At 39.6% G+C, this 22,694-nt stretch overlaps 1 protein-coding gene across 2 annotated transcripts in view; it reads right to left on the bottom strand.

Moving 5' to 3' along the window:
• Positions 1 to 22,694, bottom strand: part of grin2b (glutamate ionotropic receptor NMDA type subunit 2B) — a 303,629-nt gene that overhangs the window by 23,198 nt on the left and 257,737 nt on the right. For both annotated transcript variants that reach the window (XR_010006831.1, XM_003226634.4), the window contains exons 10-13: positions 13,671 to 13,831; positions 11,097 to 11,284; positions 8,961 to 9,199; positions 1 to 5,304 (exon numbers count right to left, since the gene is read on the bottom strand). The exon at positions 1 to 5,304 is cut by the window's left edge. Coding sequence is in view for 1 of the 2 variants with exons in the window: in XM_003226634.4 (XP_003226682.2) it covers positions 3,406 to 5,304; positions 8,961 to 9,199; positions 11,097 to 11,284; positions 13,671 to 13,831 (2,487 nt within the window). In the remaining variant the exon portion in view is untranslated. The remainder of the gene's footprint in view (positions 5,305 to 8,960; positions 9,200 to 11,096; positions 11,285 to 13,670; positions 13,832 to 22,694) is intronic.

Consider the following 22,694-nt stretch of genomic DNA (forward strand, 5'->3'; position numbering starts at 1 on the left):
GAAATTGCATTTTTGAGATGATCAACATAAATTTGGATTGTTGTACAAAGTCTTGGAATTTTGGCAAATTAAGAAACCAGCATTACTGCCTTCACTCTAGCATAAACAGACACCTGATATTAACATTTTCTGTCATGTTCACTTGATATTTTCAGCAAAATAGCACTCTTAAATATCAATTGGTGTTCCAAGTGTCACTTATATGTGTGATTCAAACAATCAGCCTTTTCCCTCTTGGTCATATTTCAACAAAACGAAAACTGTATGTTGCAATGAAAGATAAGTGGCAAAGCCCAAGAGGCTAATACGTGTCAAGGCAATACACAAGATACCTGCAGATGAAATATCATTGAAAGTCCTCCAACATTTCTAGTAATCTTTAAAGGAGACATTTGTCTTGCTCCATGCACACAAATTAACATTTGTAAAGCACTTGAATATTATCAAACTTAAACCTATAAATGTAAACATGTTTTTCAGTGTTCAAACTGAGCAAACTTCAGGGGGAAAGGTTGTATGAAAATGAGAGTAACAGTGAACCTTAACCTAAAACACAACTCTGGAATCATTCTGAGAGTTCAGTTAGCATCTTTTTTGGTTTGTTTTTTACTTCAATTTTTCTCCGAAGTATGTTTTTCTAATGTTTTTGGTTTCAGCTGAAGGGATGGGAATACTGAAATAGCCACCAGTGGCAGGCTTATCAGTACAGTCAAACTCAGCTCAAATAAACCTTAAGTACTAGTAAACTGGGGGCATTTCCCATTCTCAAGGTTTCCAAGCCAACATAACTTTGGAGAAGTCCCTGTAGTGCTGGGTGATGATCTAAACTGAACATTCAAAATGATGGTTCACCCCATCACCATGAAAAAACAGCATAAAGTCTCAGGACTAGTGTTCCAGGGAAAGATTATGCCATGGAGTTAGTTTATAATCAAAGAAAGGAGGTGGTGTGCTTCTATTGTCACAAACACTAGCAAGGCTAAAATTGATGAAATGGCATTTTCTGACCATGAAGGAAAAAATGTGATGGCTGCAGGTTAGAAAGAGGTATTCAATGCATGCAATTTTTCATTCTCCACCATTTTAATGGCCTGGGCACACATAAAACTACTTCCAGCCTGAAAGTTGTAGGGGGGAAACACAACCTAAAACCCCTCTCCTCTCTAAACCTGAATATTCACAAGAGAAGCGCTAGTTTATACAAAACAAAATAGAAAAAAACCTTATTTACAAATGAAATGAATGCCTTCTCAGCTGCCCTTGTCAGAAGATTCAGCATTGCCATTTTTTGTTCTGCAGATTGCCAGGCAAGTATCGCTTTCTTCAGAGGGGAGGAAGCAGAGGAACTGCAAATTATTCAGCTCTTCCAGCCATAGAGAGGGCACTGCCCCTTCCATAACTTACTCAGAAAATCTACAAGTGGGAGAAGAATTCCCATTTCACAAATGTCCAGGTTCATTCTTACCCCTTCTACCCCAAAAGCAAGGCCTTCAATTGGTGTAAATGCAAGAAAGGTGTTAAGATGAAGCCAAGTGGGCTGTGGTTAGAAGGATAATGAGAGAAGGAACAGCTGCAGGAAATGTGGCTTGAAAAAAATTGGCTGCTTTCAAAGTTCAGGGCCTGTGCCTCTCCATGCATCCAGTTCAACTGCAATGTGCTAGATATAGCAAAAGAGCACTTGTCACTCTCCTTTCCTGCTAGGAAAGCTGAAGAGCAGACCCATGAAAAAGTGAAACACTTTGCCACATATTTGGGAAGCAACAGTGGACCCATTGCCCTTACCTGAGGGTTCCTGCTGTAAATGAAAACAATTTCACTTCTATCATGTACATAGTTTTAACTTGCATTTACAGAAGTCTTCCACAGCAGCAAAACTGTGATTACCAATACTATATGTGCTGCAAACAGGGCCAGCACAACTCTGAAGTTGCTAGATAAAAAAAATCCCACTTGTTCAGCGTAGCACCTCCTCATCTCTTCCTTAGTTTTCTACCCTACTGCTTTGTACCTCTGCTTGCCAGCCCCCACCACAACACCTATGGGATCTGATGTTTCTTCACCTATTGCCCTGTGGAAGACAAGCCATATATTTCCACAACACTATAATTATCAAATATAAGTATATATTCAATAAATATACATATACACATGTCTGAGTTGTGCTGGCCCTATTTCCACCAGCAGCACCATCTTCTTGCACTTTCTGCTCCAAAGTAATGCTTCAGCACCAACAGCAGAGAAAGCCTTTTCATTATTCTCACAAACTCACTCTATATGATAAGAAATAAGAGGGAAAGATGGCTGATTCCACTCTCCCACAATCAGTCTATCTGAACAACAATAGACTTTTCTGAGTTCTCGAGCCTGTTTTCCTTTTCATTCTTTCATTCTTTTTATTTGCCCTTTATATTCCCCTATATTGCAAAGGCTTGCTCTGCTGGATTTGTCAACTAAATATCTTAGTGATGCTATTTTTCTTCTTTTTGTTTTCATCATTGATGTTCATGTAATATGCTTGTGCATAAACCAACCCACATTTGAGAGTTCATGATTTCAAAATTAAGAATGAGTTGTTTATGAGTAGGGAAAATTGCCTCTCTCCCCTCCCTTGGGCACTCTTTTTTTTTTTTTAATTTTCCAAAGACATTTTCTGGGATTCACCTGGTCTCATTGGTATTCACTTCTATAAGTCCAATTTATCTTTTAGGAGTGTTCTCACTTAATTATGACAACTGGACTACTGGCTGCAGCTGTGCATTTGTTGAACCATCCCTCCTCCTCATAAACATGCCAAGATTTCAGCACATGTTGACACACCTATATATGCACTGACCCATATTTCAGACTTTAACCCACAGGGTTATAAAAGAACTGAATGGATCTCTGCATGCTATCAGCATATACTGCATAACGCTGATGCCACACTATTTTGTATCCCATCAATTCTGTTTCAAAAGACAAAGATTACAACTTCTTTGTGCCCATTTAATCTCTTCTACCTTTCACCTTATGCCACGTTCTCATATCTGTACCAACTATCACAGTCTGATGCTAAGAAACCTTGAAATTCTGTGACTGTTGCCCCATTCGTATGTCGACCTCATCTCTTCCATGCCCTGCATTTCCAATTGTGAAAACACAAGCTAAGCTACTAAGCTTTGACATGTGATGACCAGGAATGGAACTGCGAGTGGGGAAATGAAAAGAGATAGTCAGGGGTGAGGGAATGGGGAAAGAAAGAGGTGGCACTTCTCATCAGTGCTGCCTAAGCAGACCTCCAATATTCCATGAAGAAAAAAAGAGTAGCAGAAGAGTAGCAAATGGGAACTAGGTCTGAACCCACCACCTGCCCCTCCCACACTTTGCATTTCCTGTACCATCCCCTCCCATGCTTTTCCCCATCACTCAGACATCAGATTCAATACTGGAAAGTTTCTCATAAACATGCCCGTTGCTGGAGCCATTGAAAGCCCTGGGGTTTTTGTTGTTAGGCACACAGGGGTTTGACTGGTTCCCTATACAGATGTCCTTCTGGAAACGGGCTGGCACAGCCCCATGAAGGGCTGAGACCACCGGCTTGTTGGTGGTGACAATGGCTCGGAAGTCTGGCCTGGCCTTGGGCCCTGCTGCCACCACAGGCTGCCTGAAGAAATAGGATTTGCTGCCATGGAGCAAGCACTGGTCATCCCCAAAAGTGGGGATGAAAGGGTTTTGAGTGACCCGGTCAGGGTAGAGCGACTTGCTGAGCATATAACCACCACCAATGCCAGGATTGTTGTGGAGGTGGTGGCTGGTAGCGGGCACTGAGGACTTGTTGTTGACAAATGTGGACTCGTTTGGTGGCATCTCAAACATATGGGCATAGGGACTTCCTTCCAAAAATCGGCCCTTGTCTTTCAGGCTCACACTACGGGGTGCCAAGGATGGGTCTTCCTTTTGCAGATCCACAAAGGTGTCATAGGAGTGCTGCCGGCGGAGCTTGTTGCGATTCTTCTTCTGCACTTTGGAGGCAGAGTTGGAAGGGCTCTGAGGATACTTGGTAGTGGAGGTGCTGGTTGCCACTGGCACAGGAGCAGAGGGCTGATCCAGCTCTTGAAGGGAGTTGTCCTCACTGATGTCATAGAGGTTGCCTGCCTTTTTGCAGGCTTCACACCGGATGCATGGCTGACGGGTGGAGTTCTGTCCCACCACTGTTGGAGTGTAGTTGTGCAGCTTAGATGGGCAACTGCGGCAATAATTAGCCCCTGGTCGTTCCTCCCAATCAAGATTAGTGAGGTTTTTCTCCCATGGTGCTGGTACCCCACTCACAACACTGTGCTTGTGCTCATTGTTTGCTCCAAACTCCCCTGACCCATGTTTGTGGTGGGTCCGATTAGTGCATGTCCCTGCTCCCCCTATCGTATCACGTTTGAAGTCATCTCCCCTCTCTTTATAAATATCTGTCAGATCGACATGCTCCCAGTGCGGTGAGTTCTCCTTAGCCCGGAACTGGTCCAAATAGAAATCTCTCAGCCCTTCCTTGTCCCTGAAGTAACGTTTGTGATCTGGGGATCGGGGACGCCGACGATAGGCCAACTCAATCTCATCAAACTCTCTCCGTGACTTAGCTGAAGCAGGCCGTTTCTTTAAACTATCCTTATACTGCTGTTTTCGTCGCTTTGCAGCATTGCCCTCAATGTTGCCATAAGTCACTGTATGAGTAGATATGTCTGAGACATCTGAACGGATCAAGTCATCATGACCCCCTCCTCCACCGTACCGATCATTCTTGAAAGACAACTTTCCATAAATATCACCTAGCGGGCCATGTTTGGATGGTGGCAAACCAATATCTAATGGCTTCTTACTGAGGGGCCGAGGCTGGGCAGAGAAAGGTGGATTATCACAGTCATACAAACCATCTAAAGAGCTGGCACTGCCTATGCTATGGGGGCGATGGTGGTGGTGATAATGGTCTTGGTAAACATTACTTTCTTTCAACTGTAAATTCCCAAAGGTCCTTTCTACTTCACTAATGTAATCACTAAAAAGGTTCTCTTCACAGGGTGGGTTGTTATAAGATTTGCAGTCAGAGTGTGTGAAGCTGCGGCGGTGCTCTGAGATATCATAGACAGATGATTCACGGCGAATGAAATCCAGGGCACTTTGTGGTGAGCCATTGACCCCTGAAAGGTTTGCCATGTTCTTTGCTGTTCGGAGCAGGCGCAGAATATTAGAATGGGTATTGTTCATGGTGGCAGTGGGGGAGTTCATTGAAGAATGACGATCTTCAATAGCCACTCCATGAATGCAGCTGTAAATACCCTGTAATGGAGAAAAGCAGATAGAAAGTTTAGCAGAGAAGCCCAGCAAAGATACTGTAAAGCAAGACTGGGAATCTCAATTTCACAGGAAAGTATCCTATTTCAAACCTTTTTCATGTTGTTAAAATATAAGAGACATACCTGTGGTAACCATATTCTTTCATATTTTTGTTTTTGATCTAGTTGCTTCTCATTCTTAAATTGCAATGAATCTAGAAAATTATTCAGCTCCTAATTGAATGAGTTGAATTTACTTGTCCTAGACATCATAGTGAACACATGAACACACCTAACAATGAGGCTCAGGAATGCTGCTAAACTGCACATTGCTTTCATATATTTATGTGGCAGTTTTTATTGGAAGTGTTATTTATCAGTTTCACTTTATATGCTAACTATAGCCCTTTTTCAGTTTTGTTCATTAAGCCACTGTTTTTCCATGTCCCTGCTAACTCCTCAGGTTAGTTTAACCAATATAATACACATGGAGGTACCAATTCTGAATCTTCATCTTCTGCAGCATCCCATTGACCATCCAGGTACATACTGGTGTTTTGTTTTGTTTTTCATGTCAGGAGCAACTTGAGAAACTGCAAGTCGCTTCTGGTGTGAGAGAACTGCCCGTCTGCAAGGACGTTGCCCAGGAGATGCCCGGATGTTTTGATGTTTTTACCATCCTTGTGGGAGGCTTCCCTCATGTCCCTGCATGGGGAGCTGGAGCTGATAGAGGGATCCGCACTCTTCCTGGGTTGGATTCGAACCAGCAACCTTCAGGTCAGCAACCCAACCTTCAAGTCGTCAGTCCTGCCAGCACAAGGATTTAATCCACTATGCCACTGGGAGCTTCGCATACTGGGTACAAGTAGACTATTTAGTAGTATTTGGTAGTGCTTTATCCACTACATTAGGGTTGGGGAAAATTTGGCCAATGGCCTACATATGTCCCCTGAGCCAAATTTTTGCAGCCCCCGAGCCCTCCTAAAACTCTGCTAACTCACCAAAAAAATTAAAATTATGTGAAATCCAACTGGAAGAATGGTATAGAGGAAGTTTGGAATATAGTGATTAATGACAAACTGACTTGTGACATCAAAGTTAAAAAGGGAATATGGAAACAAACAGACTTTTGGAAAATATGGGGGAAGTTTATAGAATTTGTGTTTACTGAAGGACAGGGGAACAAACCTGCAACAGAAACAGTGACATTTTAGAGATAAAGAATTAGATAAGTTGGTCCAGGGAAAGGTGGCACAAAGGAGAAAAGAGGTAGGGGGAGGGAAAAAAGGAAAAAAGTTAAATATATTTAAGCAATTAGAATTGTATTAGAATTATAAGTAAAGTATTTTTTAGATAAGGAAAGTTCAAAACTTTCCTTTTATATTACTTTTATTATTATCTTACTTTATTAATTATTAACATTAAGGTCTTTAATTAATTCTTACACACACATACACACACATGTGTGTGTGTATATATACTTACAAGTGATGCTTGAGAAACAAATGTTTAAATTGTAGAATACAAAATGACTATAATGTATCTTTGCTGACTTTATTTGTTGTAAATAACTTATGAATTAAAAAAACAAAACAAAAAATGAGCAAAAATGGAGGTGAGAAGTAACACAATGTGACTTCCAGTTCACTGTAAACAGCATGATGCTGCTTACAGATAAAGCTGTGAGGGCAAAATTGGCACCTCTATCCTGTACAGTTGCCCACCCTTGCACTACACTGATTTTTAGTTTGTTTCTGGGCATGATTCCTAGTATTGATTCTAATGCTCTAAATGAGGACAACATTCCCTTTAGCAAATATTATTCAGAATATTGGGAACCGGCCTTTGAAAAGATTTGTCCACTGAGGAATTAGAGACCGTGAAGCCAGGGTGAAGTAGAAGATATTAATTCAGTTGACGCATACTCCTGTTCCTCTGTGCAAATTCCATTTTTGGTATTCATCTTATTTATAGCTATTGACCCACAAAGTGTTAACTCTCCTCTCCCAACCATGGCAAAGATATCTGTATAAAACTGGGGTTTTATGAAACTGTCCTTCTAGTATATAATATTGTATAATATACAATTTGTTTAATATTTTTGAGTTAAGTGGCACCTTTATTATTGCCCACATAATGTTAATTAACAAAAAAGTTTTCCTACTCTGGCCACCACCATATCCTTCTCTCTCAACTTCCTCTTCATTTCTCTCTCCACCCACCCCATTCTGCTTTTCCCACCCCTTCTTTTTACCTGCACATTTCTGATGATGCAATTAAAATAAAATTGTTGCAAAAATAGTGATGATGCTATAAACTGAATCTGGAAACCCTAGCTCTTGCATGCAAAACTCTGACATGTTTTATGACTGATCTTTACAGACCACATTTCTTGACTGGGAGTGAAAAGGCAGAAAGCATGCAGTGACTCAGTTGAGCAGAAAAATGGTCTACATATGCTCAAAGATTCTCATTTCTAATTAAGAATTCTACACCTTTGATTCCTTGGCTGATATTTATAGCTATCTGCTTATTGCTGCACTTTCAGTAGATCAGTATCCACTAATTGAAATACATCATTCCTTATTAACCTTTAAGAAACAAGATGTTTCAAGAGTAAGGGAAGAGCACGTGTTGGTGCAAATGGGAAGAAACAAGGAATGTAGTTGACAGTGAAACTTAATTTGGATGGTTACAAACAGATTCCATGCTCTCTTTCTCAACTTGACAGTTAACATACATGTTGGACTCCAACCATTTCCAGACAACAATTATACTATGGGCTTTTCAGTCAACCTGACAAGAAAAAAAAATTACCAGGCTGGAGGAAGGAAACACTTCTTATAAGGAAAAGGGCAGCAAAAAACAAATGAGCAGTTAGGGTCAACAGTGACAACTTCTATGCCTTCTCTGTAATTATCATGATGTGTCTCAGAAATAACATCTCAATTGACAAGCTCATTAACAACAATAACAACATTACTCAATTATTAGTGCTGATGCTAATAATTTCCAACTTTCAAATGTTTAATAGTATCAATTAATTTTCAAACATAATAGTTTGAAAGCAACAATGGTAACACAGCTCCTTCCCCAATTAGTAACATATCAGATTATTTACAGAACATAATATACTGCAGTTTTCATCTACATTAAATGCCTTTTCATTCTAAATAAGATCTACCTAATGCCTAAAATTGAGGCAAGTGGGAATAATTTGCTCCAGCCCTCACCCCAACTACACCCCCACTACAACTAACACAGAAACAAAAACCTCAGTAGTAGTTTTTCACTTCAATTCTCCAATCACGAAAATAACGTACAGGTTTTGAGGGATTGGAATCCCAAATTCCATTTCAAAATATAATTTGGAACTGCCCACCAAAATGATATCAGATGATGATGCAGCAATGCTCCCAAAAACTGTGTGTGTGTGGCTGCACTCCATGGTATAGCAGTCTTTACATATCTCTCCTCCCCATTACCTTTGTGAGGGTGAAAAGTCTAGCAAAGATGTGGTGAGAAAGACTGCTGTCCAGATATATAAGGAAGCATAATGAGATTATCTAAATAATATTGGCCTCAACTGCCCTAATTTGCGTGGGTGTATGAAATGATCATGAGAACAACTCTTCCGCCATTTTGGCCATGTGTACATACCCTGCTGATGGAGAAAACAACACCAGGTTTGCCAGAGCAGACACCCATGAAGCAGTGGCGGAATTGCCAATAAAAGAGATGTTCGGCGATGAAGGTGATAAGACTGAGAGCCATGGCTGCCCCCAACATATAGAAGACTCCAGCCATGTTATCTATGTCCAGCTGGCTGCTCATGACTTCATTCTTCTCATTATGGCAAATGCCAGTGAGCCAGAGAGCTTCAAGCTCCTCCATCTCTCCTGTAAAGACAGGTGGGAAGGAATAAAAGTGAATACTGAATTAGATTATTCCCAGGTTCCCATGAAATGTAGCTTGTAGTGACTTCCTACTGACCACAAGGGAGTCTATAAGTAACGAAAATCTTGGATGTAGATGCAATCACTTTCCAATGTGTCAGTTGGGACAACTTAAGGTATATGCCAAACAATTTGAGAATTCACCTTAAGAAGTGAATCATTCATTTAAATCATCTAGACAATTTCTTCTACAAGTATGTTGATGTGATGTACCTTATCCTAGCTCAGTGAACTGTGAATTATACTATCTGATCTTATAAAGTGACTGAATTGTCCTGCTTTCTGCCAGATGTGGCTTTTGGGATGTCTCCAACTCTATGATGCAGGTCTAGTTTTACCAAGTTAAAACTGCTTCTACTTACCTCAGTTCTTCAGACATACCAGTATACCCAGTAGTAATTGCAACTGCCACATCAAAAACAACCAAAAGCTAAACTATTTGATGCCACATAAGGAATGGGGAAAGACCTAAATACCCTAAAGGCACCATATTCCATCTAATCTTAAAAACTAGGAAGGGTCAGCCCTGGTTAATACTTGGATGGGAGACTGCCAATGGATAGCAATGGGTGTAGGCTAAATTTCAGAGAGAAAAATTGGCAAAATCTGTGTATTTCTTAACTAGGAAAACTATTAAATCTATAGGGTTGCATAAACTGATTAATATACACATTTGAAATATTTATATGTAAACTTTTGGATTCAATATATTTATTTTTGTGTGTACTTTGATGTTGTTAGCTTTGTTTTTCTACTATTAGGAGTATGAATTATCAGTAGATTTTTTAAATCCTAGTGAATATTTGCTGTTCTGACTTGTTTTGTGACATATGGATATTTGCATAATTATCTATCTTGTGTATTGCTTATTAAAATGTATTGAATTATCTTAGGAGTGATTTACTTTACAATTTTGTCAGTTGTTGTGGGCGTAGAAAAGAATGTACAAACACCTCTCATGGTAATATGAAAAAACTGAATGGTCTAATAACATTCCCCTGCAATTTCCTAGAAAGAAGCATATAGACAATAAAAACAAAGAGGGGTTTCGAATGAAAGAAAGATTTTTCCAAGAATGAAACTGTTTTTCAATGCCTTCACTTCTACTTCCAGTTACACTGCATTTATATCTGTTGTAGCACAGGAAGGTATATGGTACACAGAAGAGAGTAACAAAAATATGTTTCTCCCAAGATGCCCATCTTGATTAATTTTGCATGTAAATACATTCGCCCCGGTGGCGTAGTGTGTTACAGCACTGAGCTGCTGAACTTGCAGACCAAAAGGTCCCAGGTTCAAATCCTGGGAGCGGAGTGAACGCCCACTGTTAGCTCCAGCTTATGCCAACCTAGCAGTTCGAAAACATGCCAATGTGAGTAGATTAATAGGTACCGCTCCGGTGGGAAGGTAACGGCGCTCCATGCAGTCATGCCGGCCACATGACCTTGGAGGTGTCTACGGACAACGCCGGCTCTTCGGCTTAGAAATAGAGATGAGCACCAACCCCCAGAGTCAGACATGACTGGACTTAACGTCAGGGGAAACCTTTACCTTTACCTATATTCTGAAGAGCCAAAGTGTGCATACACATATACGCACATACACAGTTACAATATTTGCAGCCAATTTTCCTTCAAAGTGTTCAGGGTACTACCTCTTATTATTATGAGAAAATTAATAAACCAGCCAATCAACCAACTGCTATGAAGCATCACTTCCATGATGTTTCAGAGATCTATAATCTTTGCATGAATCATGAAACATGAGAGGACAGGCTTTGGTAAGTTTTGAAACATTATCAGGAGAAGATACCCCCATGCTTCCCATCCAAATCACTTACCATCACCAAAAAGCTGTAAGATTGCCAGATCCACTTGACGTTTCCAGCCTGAATTCTTCTGGATGGCAATGCCATACCCTGTGGAAGCAAAGACCTTCCCACTGCCAATTGTCACCAGCTTGCAGCCTTCATCTCTGCCAGCCATGTAGTTTAGCACAGCTGCATCATAGATAAAAGCATCCAGCTTCCTGCAGTGTAAATAACAAATATATATATAAACCTCAAAGTGGTACCAAACAAGATATGGGCAAGCCTAGATCATCACATACTGCTGAAGGAAGGGCAGAACTTAAGCATAACCTGACATCAGCCAAGATAGGAAGCTAGAGCCTGGCCCCGAGTCTCCGGTTTTCATGAGTCAGTTTCAAGCAGGAGGTGAGAGTGCAAATTCTCCAGTTTCGGGGAGGTTCGATATGGGCAAAAAGAAAATACTAGGTTAAAATGTCCAACTCAGCAGAGAATAGTTTGTTAGGTTTAATTTATTTGTGGGTACAACTTGCAGACTCTTGTGGGGAAGGGTTACATATTTATATTTATTTTTCTTTCCAGTCGTTGTGGTGCCAAGGCTCACCCTCTGTTCTGGCTAGAAGCAAGAAGACTCTCCAAGCAAGGAAGAAATAAAAATCTCTTCATTTCACCTTGAACTTGAAACAGCCCTTTTAGTTAAATTTTCTGTTTTAATTTCCAAACAGGAAAAATATGTTCTGTGTGTTTAGATGACACATTATAAGCAACTATGGTTGGTATTTAATACACAACACTTGATGACATCACCGAGGGCTGTCCCCTCTCAGGTTTTGGCCCAGAAACCTCAGACCCTGGCAATATTATAGCATATTTACTACATAATCAGTTTTGAATGAGACGGAAACAAACAGCCCTAGCATAACTATCTACAGCATTTTCCAAATTTAAAGTCACCCCACATTCACTATGGAGCAACTCTTCCTATTCCAGATACAAATTACACTGCAACAGTTTACCAACATGCCTACCACAACTACATTATGAATTAAAGCAGTAAAGTACACCATTTCTAAACCAAACAGCTGGGAGATAGTGCTAAGGAAAATGTAATTACTCAGATTACATTTGGTCTAAACCCCTGCTCTTGTGAAGAGTCCCAAGGGCACCTTTAAAGATGACAAGTGGTTAGGAGATCGAGTTATGTCTCCCTGTGAGGGCAGTAACTTTAGATTTTTATTGCCCCACTAACCTCATACTGAAGAATGAAATCACTGCTGGATTCTTTTAAAATGCTAGTATCAGCTACCACACCACTGATATTGCTCTGAAGGCATGTTCCTCAGAAACCTTCTAAGATTCTTCTTATTTTATTCCTCTGGTTACCCTGCAGAATATTCTTCAGTAAGAAAAACCAGCTCTTCACTATTTTGGGTTGCAGCGGCTGCTAATCAGCCCCCAAAAGGAGTTTTAAGAAAAGAATAAAGGAAATGCATTCAGCACATGAATACTGTGGCTAAAACTGCCTTAGTGGTGCAAGCACTGGGCTTAAAATATAGATAAGATTTATTGTATGAAAAGTTTTCAGGCACTTGCTGCACAGTAGGGATAGGTTTTTCCCCCTTAGTTTGAATGAAAGATGCCAAAGGTTATCTCTCTACTAGACAAGATTATAAGGGAATTTGTACTTTAAAAAAAATCATTTTCATGTTTGGGGAATATGAAGAGATAATTTTGCAAATGTTTGCTCAAAATACACCATTTACTACACAACATTCTGGAGGGGATAATATGCAAAAAAAAAGTCCTGAAATGTAAAAAGGGCAAGTCATTTTGGTAAAAATATTCTTTATATCCTTACTCTAAGAAAGAGACAGCATTCTCATTGACACTTTTCAAGAAATAGCCTGAATCATGGCATGTACCATTTACATGTATAACATTCGGTTTAAGAATAAGCCCACATATGAATGATGCTCCCGCACACAAATATTTAAATGTGCATGTATGTGTGAGCATTACATTCTTGTTGTGTTTGCATTTCCTGCAGGAATCACAGGCCTAAAACTTGTTTGCCAGTCCAAACCGGAATAGGCCTACTGAATAAGTGCAAACTTGGTAAGCCAAACACTTATGCAGATTACATTAATTCAATGGATCTTCTCTAGTGAGAACTAATAAACTAGACTTAGGTCATGATGTTCAAAGCTACCTCATCCAATTGACTGAACTCTGTTTAAAACAGGAGATATAGACATGATAAAGGTATTTCATAATGACTGAGAAAACAGAATTTTAGGTTAATTTTGAACATGACTCCCTTATCTTTTGTCTTATAGCTTCCATCACTGTTTCTATAAAAGAGTCAATCAACTTTTCAATATGTGTGTATTGGAGGGAAAAGTCAATGAGTTTTTTATATTTGCAGCAAATTGCTTAAAACAAAATGAGGACATGATTTATTTAGATAATACTGTGCTATGGAATAAATATAATAATTGGCCACTTGAATATTCCAGAGAAGGTTCCTTAAAAGGTCAAGAGAAATTTGCCAATAGTCCGGTTTAAATAAGCAGCATTTCTGGTAGCCTCCAAAACAGACATTCTTACCCTGTTTTCAGTGAGGACAATGCATCTTGTACCGATCTTTGGTTGAACTTCACCATATAAGCATGCATCAGTTCATAATTGTTGCGAATATTCCTCTCTGTACTGCCATTAGGAACTGTCCCAAAACGAAAAGGAGGTGAAAAAGCATTTGGATTTTGAAACTGCAGAAAAGAGAGAAAGAAAATTTCTCAGTGTTTGCATACATTATAAAAAGAATCAGATCCCAGTTCTATGAAGAAACATTGCATGCAGTATCTCAGCACACCATTGCAGTCAGCACAATCCCTTCCTTCTCTCTTACATATCTACACAAACCTATACTGCTCAGGATGCACCTAAACATTTTTCCTCTCTATATGAACTCCATTCATCCTCATGACAGGAATTTTGCTGGTCATCACTAAGGACCACAGTTAATCATGAATAAAGGACAGCTGGAAGAATACAGTTGTTACAAAATTATGAATGTAATCATGACTAATCACAAAATTAATAACATAATCACATCTAATCACAACATCTCAAAAACTTCAAAGCAATTAAAACTAGCATTTTCAAATAACCAGCCATCACCACTAACAGTCATTCTGGCAGTTTCCAGTAGAAAGAAATGAGGTGGGAAGTAGGGCTATTCTACCAGTACTTCTTAAAAAAAAAAAAACAGTCATGTGTGTGTGTGGGGGGGGGGGGGATCTTCCACCAGTCATTCCAGCTGCTACCTCACTACTTTCAGAAAGTGACTTTGAACAAATAGAATTCTAATTCTAGTCCCAGTTTGAATGCTAAACTTCCATGGCTAATTCAAATAGCTCCACAGAATGCTAACAATATGTCAAAATATCCTCCTGTACTGGAGATGAACTGATGATATCTTCATTTGTGGCCCTGTTTAGGGAGAAAAGCGGGATACAAATAAAGAATAATTATTATTATTGTCATCATCATCATAAGAATACAACTGAGAACATTCACTTTCGACAGAGCCTCGTGCAATTTCTTCTCTAGATATCTAACTTCATGATACATGTATAAGCACAACTTACACTAAAACCTCACTCTTCATATCTAGATACCCATTGCTAGCTTCCCTAGAAAACATACCATACATTCCTTAATCCATTATCAAGTTTCATGAAATAATAGTTTTTGTTGCAGATTTTTGGGTGAGAGCTTCAATATTAAGGCTAGTTATTTCCGAAACTGTCAAACCTGCCCAGTGAAGTAGGGGAAAACAGGGGAAAGAACTTCCCAACAAACCAGTCTTCCATCCTGAAATAATCTACTACAAAATAAAAGCAAATGTCCCTTTGTTACCATCTAATACAGCTGCTAGATAAAACTATTCAAAGATATCATCCGTGATCTACAGCTAGTCCTGGAGAACAATACTTCTCCCAAATCTTGCATAATAGGCTTGTGCTTCCTTCATTTAAAAACTTGGAAAAACTCTTTTAAATAAGTAAAGATAATGAACTGGATTTACTTTTAGTTTTGTAGAATGAGTTGCTATGATTTGAGTAGGCACATACATTATTGTTATTGTGAAATTTGATAAAATTAAAATTTGAATCATTTAAAAAAATAGTTATTTCCCAGCAACAAAGCTTCACAAAACAAAAGCAAAAATTAGATCTTACAGCAAACCTAGATGTCAACTCATGGGCATCCATACTACACACTGGATAATAAGATGACATACATTCTCAATGGTAGATACCAAACGAATATTGGAAATGCTTAATTTCTCAGAACACTTGAGAAGTTAACCAAACCTGAATGTCAGTTATCCCAGCCAGGTTCAGTCTGTATCAATTCTGTGAGTATCAGTGGTTGGAGAACATGAGTAGGGGAGTTCTGTTGCCCTTATTTGCTTCTTGTGAATGTTTGTTGTTGTTTTCAGAAGAGGGCAGAAAATGTAATGGAAGCCATCTTGCAAACCCCTTGCTACCAGTAAATACACTCCTCATAAAACGCTTTCCAGGCTCAACTGCTCTAAGATTTTATATGCTACTTGGTTTACTCAAGTCACAACTAATATATTCTGAGGTTTTATGGCCAGTAAACCTTAGCAATGACAATAACGAAGACTGCTTAAAATCCATACACATGGAGATGATGGAGAAAAAAAGCAAACAGAGATGAAAGTCGGGGGCCTAAAATCAGCAATAACAGGTAGAAATTATGCCAAGGTCTTTCAAGTAAATGGAAAATTCTCTCCTTGGTGCTGAAGAAACATTCTGCATGGGTTAATAGTACCTTTTGCCAATCTAATAACAGGCACAATGAGGTAAGAAGTGAAATTTGCTTAACAATCAGACTTGACTTGATATTATGGCAAACAGATAAACAATGAGCCTTGAAGGGCACACACAGTTAATTGCTGGTGCACGGATACAGCAGATATATGAAGAATATTCATCATCACTTTCTACTACAGAAAAACCAGTCTGCCAATGGATATATGTACTTTACAAATTAGATGTCTCTGTAACAGTTGTGTGTATATTGATCTAACAACAAAGATGTCATTATTTTCTGTAGCATACTTCAACTAACACAATAAGTAAAATCATCCTATCAAAAATGCAGAAATGCACATCAAGGGACATTGGAATGAGTTTGTCTGTGCAGCTAATAAGTGAAAGGAAAATCTATTTACTGAAATATAGGTCAGCATTTTTGTTTAATTCTTACTACACACAAAAAGCTATATAAGTTATATCACAGAACCAAAAGACCCTTCCTAGGGGACAATAAAATAAAATAATAAAGGCACTTTTAATATGCCCATAAGTCATTTTGAAATCAATAAGACTTAGGCGTGCTTTATTTGGCAGAGTTGCAAGAGGTGGGGAGAATTCACAACTGCATTACAGAGCTGCCAACAATCATCACAGTTAAATAAAAGTCTGTGATCCCAATGCTCTTTGCTCTCACTCCCACTGATTTTTTGGGGAAGTAAAGAACTACCTCCAAGTTGCAGAGAGTAATAAGAATTGAGACCATTCCATGTACAGAGTAACCTTGTCCCACAAAAATTGCTGATATAAATCCATGCATACACTGTAGTTAGCAATTCAAGACAAGGCAAAGGTCACAAAAATGTTCTTCCCATTGCGTCCAATTTCTTACTCCCATGCTCTACTGAAGAGAGTGAATATTTTTGGAAGTTTTAAATTGAGCAGCATCAACAACAACTGAATTTGGTTTCAGATTCTGTAATAGTCACCCATGCTCAAAATCAATGACCTTATACAGATTCATTTGACGTGGATTGAATGAATGATGGGCCAATGCAAGATTTGTATGAAGTTCGGAGAAAAGGGAGCAAAACCACAACAAGAGCCTGTTCTTGGATATTTTAAAAGACTGTATCATCCACTGATTAATGCGCTTGTTAAATTTGTAGTCCATACCATCCTTAACATCTGATCCATGAAGAAAAAGATGTCATTTGTAAGCAAAGAGAGATCTAGCTCAGCCCCTAGTGCTGATGGAAATTTCATATGCACTGATGCTGAAAACCACTGAAGATGGACCAAAATCACAATCAGAACTAGTGGAAAATTGTTCCAAGAAACACATGAAAGCATAGTGAAAGGTCCAGAAAAAAGGTGGTGGTGATCTTTTTCAGACACAATAAATGTAGTCTTCAACACTGAAGGTCGAGATGGAGAAACATATCAAACTGGAGATCTGGCACAGACAGCTGAGGACTCCACTTTCAATGGAGAAAACCTTCCAGTTGGTTCTCAATTCCTAACAGGGAAAGGGGGTTGACACTATAACTTCTGTCTCAGAGAATGAGATGTCGCTACCAAAGAAGCAGCATCCCAAACAAGCTCCTGCAACTGTTGTTGATGGGAAATTGATCCAAATGGTTACATATGAGAACAGTCAGGGATCTGCTGAAATAGTAATACAACAAAGCCTTCCTGGAGCGGCCATACTGTCTCCCTGTATCATGGAAATGGTGATATGGAGACACCAACTAAACCTCCCTGGAATGACCATACTGTCTCCATGCATCATATTACTAATTCCCTTAATGATATCTTGCAGAATATTCCTGTGCCTAGGTAAATAATCATGGCAATGTCAAGGTGAGTGTTCAGACTTACGCTATCAAGGAATCCTAGATCAAAAGCTCCATGATCCCAAAATGCTGAAGCAGGAAAGATAATATGGTTGATGCCTGTGGTGCCTAGTATTAAAGTGAACTGATGGATTAAAAGGGAGCAGGAACTCCTAAAGATCTGAAACCACAAGTGAACTCAGAAGCAATGAAATAGAGGGGATTCAATCTTGGGGTTGTTCAGGTACAGGCATAGAAGGCACTTGCTACAAAGCAACAGACACATCATGTCAAGAGAATATCTAAGTTCACCATCTGAAATAACCCCAAATGTGGGGTGGTGAGACTGCATGGTAGCCATCTCATGCTCTACAAACGGCAAAGAAACAAATGAAACTGGAGGGGAAATCATTCTGATGGTGGAAAAGGAGCTGCTTTCACATGTTCTTGCTGGGGTGAAAGTGAACAGTATTGTAGAGGCGAATAGACTTGGTGGTCCTTTGCCTTCTTTTTCTTTTTGTAGCATTTGTGAACATTATGGGAGTATGGTAGCCCTTATCATCAAGGCCTGGTGTTGCATAATGATCCAGTTGATTCTGAAGATGTTCAGGTTTCAGCTGGCTTATATCTGGCAGGTGTAGAGGCAAGTTCCATCAAGGACCACTTAAGAGACAAGCGAGTGGATGAAGTAGAGGGCATCAGAAGTGAAGAGGCCCAAAGTGGAGCAGGGTGGTGGGAAAAAGAACCACCTGGTTAGCCATATTTTAGGCTTGCTCATAAAGGAGAGCCTTTAGTCTCACCTTCCTATTTCCATGGGATTGCAATGCTAAGGGCTAACAATGCCTAAACAACCCTCTTTCCCCAGATATAGGAGGCACGTAGAGTGCACGTTTTTCCTCAAGAATTTTACTGCTATTTAACATATTTCTTAAAAGTACTCACATAAGCTATGATAGTGGGAAAAGAAAACACCACATTCCAACACCAAGTCAAAATGCCAAGATAGTCAAAAGTGATTTATCAAAATATTTTACTATATGAAAGATTAACACTCAGAATATTTATATAATGCTGTGGTAGACATAAAGAAAATGAGTATTTAGGCAAGAAGCGTGATGGTATGGCACATGGGGAGGGAGAAGGACTCTGACAAAACACTTACATAGGTGCTCTAGAAGGTTCTGAATGATGTACTGTGCAGTAGGCTTGAGCGATCCATGAAAAAATTGATTCTAAACTCGTTTCAAAAGTAGGGGGTGCCAGCGTTTCGTTTCTGATGTCATTTCCGAATTTTGCCCCCCCAAAAATTCGAAATTAACGGAAATTCGTTATTTTCTAAATTAATTCGTTAATGGCGGACGCGCATGCACAGTGGCCAAAAAAAAGCAGCACGAGGGGAGATTTTACAGGACTCTCCCGCCCTCATTTTTGAGTGATCTTCTTCAAACTTGGTACAGTGGTAGAACACATTTAACACTGATAGCTCACCAAAATTTGGAACGTTTCCCTTATCCTCTGATTTTTGGCGAATTTTCATAGCTTTTATAATAAACCATTTTTTAATAATTGCAGAAATCTGTTCCTGGTTTGAAAGTCTTATTTCCTGTTTCATTGGGTTGTCTTTACTGTGAAAGTCATTGTTCTACTTCAGAAACTTTGTTTTTGTGGCTGAAACTTTGTTAAATTGGTGGACCAAACCATAATATGTTCCATCCATGTCGCTTGCACAAAGTTCAGGCAGTGTCATAGATTTTGCCATGTTTCTATGACAGAACCAATTAGGAAATGACATTTATCACCCAGGAACAGAAATCATAGTACACCATCAAATCCTTCCTGACAGAGGGCCATCAGCCTCTGAATAAGGAAATTAGTTCCTGGTTTGAAAGTGCTATTTCCTGTTCCATTGGCTTTTCTGGGCTGAGAGTGTTTGACTTGCCCAAGTGGGTGGCAGAGTGGGGAATCATGCCACAATTGGAGTCCAAAATTCAAACCTCTTCCTCCCTCCTTCTCTCTAAACTTCTCATACCTTCCAAGAATTCACATACTGTATGAAAGTTTGGTCAAGATGGTCAGAGGAGGGCAACTAAAATGATCTAGGGTCTGGAGAACAAGCCCTATAAGGAGTGGCTTGAAGAACTTGGCATGTTTAGCCTGCAGAAAAGAAGGCTGAGAGGAGACATGATGTATAATATGTGAGGGGAAGTCATAGAGAGGAGGGAGCAAGCTTGTTTTCTGCTGCCCTGCAGACTAGGACGCGGAACAATGGCTTTAAACTACAGGAAAGGAGATTTCACCTGAACATTAGGAAGAACTTCCTCACTGTGAGCTGTTCAGCTGTGGAACTCTCTCCCCGGGCTGTGGTGGAGGTTTCTTCTTTGGAGGCTTTTAAGCAGAGGCTGGATGGCCATCTGTTGGGAGGGATTGGATGGTGTCTTCCTGCCTGGCAGAAGGGGTTGGGCTGGATGGCCCACGAGGTCTCTTCCAACTCTACTGTTCAATGACGCTATGATTCTAAGTGAGGACAAAAGGGGGTGGGGAATGTTAAGAGGAGAGAGGGCCTGGAACACCTGGGAATTGTAGTTTGCAAGTGGGCATAGTACTATTGGAGAAACGTTTGCTTCAGCCCAATGCTTTTATAAATGGTCAATATTCAGAGACTTCGTTCTCCTGCATTTTGAAAGCTATTATGATGAAATTTGCCAGAATGGAAGCAAAAATTAAGTACTCTTAGCCTATCTAGTTTCATAATGTTTGACCCATCCACTGATTTTTGGGGATTTCTGAAGCAACATTTTTTTAAAATGTTAGCAGATCAATAGCCACGCCTCCCTGTCCTTCTTCCTTCCACTTTGATTGGCTTGCTAAGGCTTCTGGGAAATGGAGTTTTTCTCTCGTTATGGCGAATTGCTTCATTAATGGTCAATATTCAGAGGCTTCGTTCTCCTGCATTTTGAAAGCTATTATGATGAAATTTGCCAGAATGGAAGCAAAAATTAAGTACTCTTAGCCTATCAAGTTTCATAATGTTTGACCCATCCACTGATTTTTGGGGATTTCTGAAGCAACATTTTTAAAAAATGTTAGCAGATCGATAGCCACGCCTCCTTGTCCTTCTTCCTTCCACTTTGATTGGCTTGCTAAGGCTTCTGGGAAATGGAGTTTTTTCTCTCGTTATGGCGAATTGCTTCATTAATGGTCAATATTCAGAGGCTTCGTTCTCCTGCATTATGAAAGCTATTATGATGAAATTTGCCAGAATGGAAGCAAAAATTAAGTACTCTTTGCCTATCAAGTTTCATAATGTTTGACCCATCCACTGATTTTTGGGGATTTCTGAAGCAACATTTTTTTAAAATGTTAGCAGATCGATAGCCACGCCTCCCTGTCCTTCTTCCTTCCACTTTGATTGGCTTGCTAAGGCTTCTGGGAAATGGAGTTTTTTCTCTCGTTATGGCGAATTGCTTCATTAATGGTCAATATTCAGAGGCTTCGTTCTCCTGCATTATGAAAGCTATTATGATGAAATTTGCCAGAATGGAAGCAAAAATTAAGTACTCTTTGCCTATCAAGTTTCATAATGTTTGACCCATTCACTGATTTTTGGGGATTTTTGAAGCAACATTTTTTTAAAATGCTAGCAGATCGATGTCCATGCCTCTCCCTCCCTCCCTCTTCCGCTCTGATTGACTGAGAGGCATGCCAACATGGCTTCTCCTCTCAGAGGGGCTACAGCTTCATCCGAAGACATCAGAAACAAACAAAAAAAGGTACTTTTATTATTCAAATTCGTAATATTTGTAAGGGCAGTGAGCAGATGGTTCAATATTAATTCAAAATTGCTTACGAAACGAATTTTTAACGAATTTAACGAAATAACGAAAAATTTGCTCTAGCCTACTGTGCAGGCATGGGTCATCCTTTTTGTGTAAGTCACAGAGATCATGAAGAAGAAGCAAACCATGGCAATCAATAGAGGAGCCTGTTTGCTTCATCTGCTGTATTCTACATGTGCTGTTGCCTCACCAGGCTTCAAGAAGCACTAGCCCTAATGGCTTGGATACATAATTGTTGAATGAATGATGATTACACATTTTGTAGCTTGCAATTGCTCATATCGACCAGGCCCCAGAGTTAAGCCTGTAGCCTAGTGCAGTGAAACCTTGAAAAATAAGCACAAGGATCTATATGATAACCAAACTCAAAGATCTTTTGCTGCAAGCTTGACAAGGACATACATAAATATTCATCCTTTGTCTGCAGGTTTTGTGTTTGTAAACTGACGGGAATCAATGCCCAACTGCCATTCACCTACCCATAGGCCCCAAGAAGCGATGAGAGAGACTGAAGAAAATTCCTTACTCTCACACAGAAATTATCCTCTGTATTTGAACACTTAGAGAAGACCTCATTTCTGCACCTATGATTAGAAATTTGGACAAATGCATTTGAGCCTATAATACCTAGGGATGCAGTAGCATTAAAGAACCCAGAGTAGTGAGGAATATGGAAAGCATTTGTGATTCAGCAGCTGTTGAACTGGGTCAATCAGTGGAGCACCAGGAAGGCAGCATTCACCTTCTTGATGGTTTTTAATACATGTCAGGTCAAGTCAGGGAAGCTAAATGTTTGTAGATCTGAACAAATCGTACTGTCTTGACATTCTTTGACTTGTCAAATGTTCTGAAGTCCACGTTTATTCCATCTAATGTCCACAAGTCTGCAAATTTTTCACAAGTACAGCTATCCAGGCAGTGGAGTTAAATACTTCCCTCACAAATGTACTTACCCATTAGAAGTCATACAAAAATGATTGTTAGAAGCGATGCATTTTTGTTGTGTCTACTCTTGAGTAGACACAACAATGGGACTTTAAACAGTCCATTGGAACAAAGCAATCATTATACTGATGGAATTGTCAACTCTATCTACTTACAGCCAACATAGAA

The sequence above is a fragment of the Anolis carolinensis genome, chromosome 5, assembly GCF_035594765.1.
Source record: "Anolis carolinensis isolate JA03-04 chromosome 5, rAnoCar3.1.pri, whole genome shotgun sequence".
NCBI lineage: Eukaryota > Metazoa > Chordata > Lepidosauria > Squamata > Dactyloidae > Anolis > Anolis carolinensis.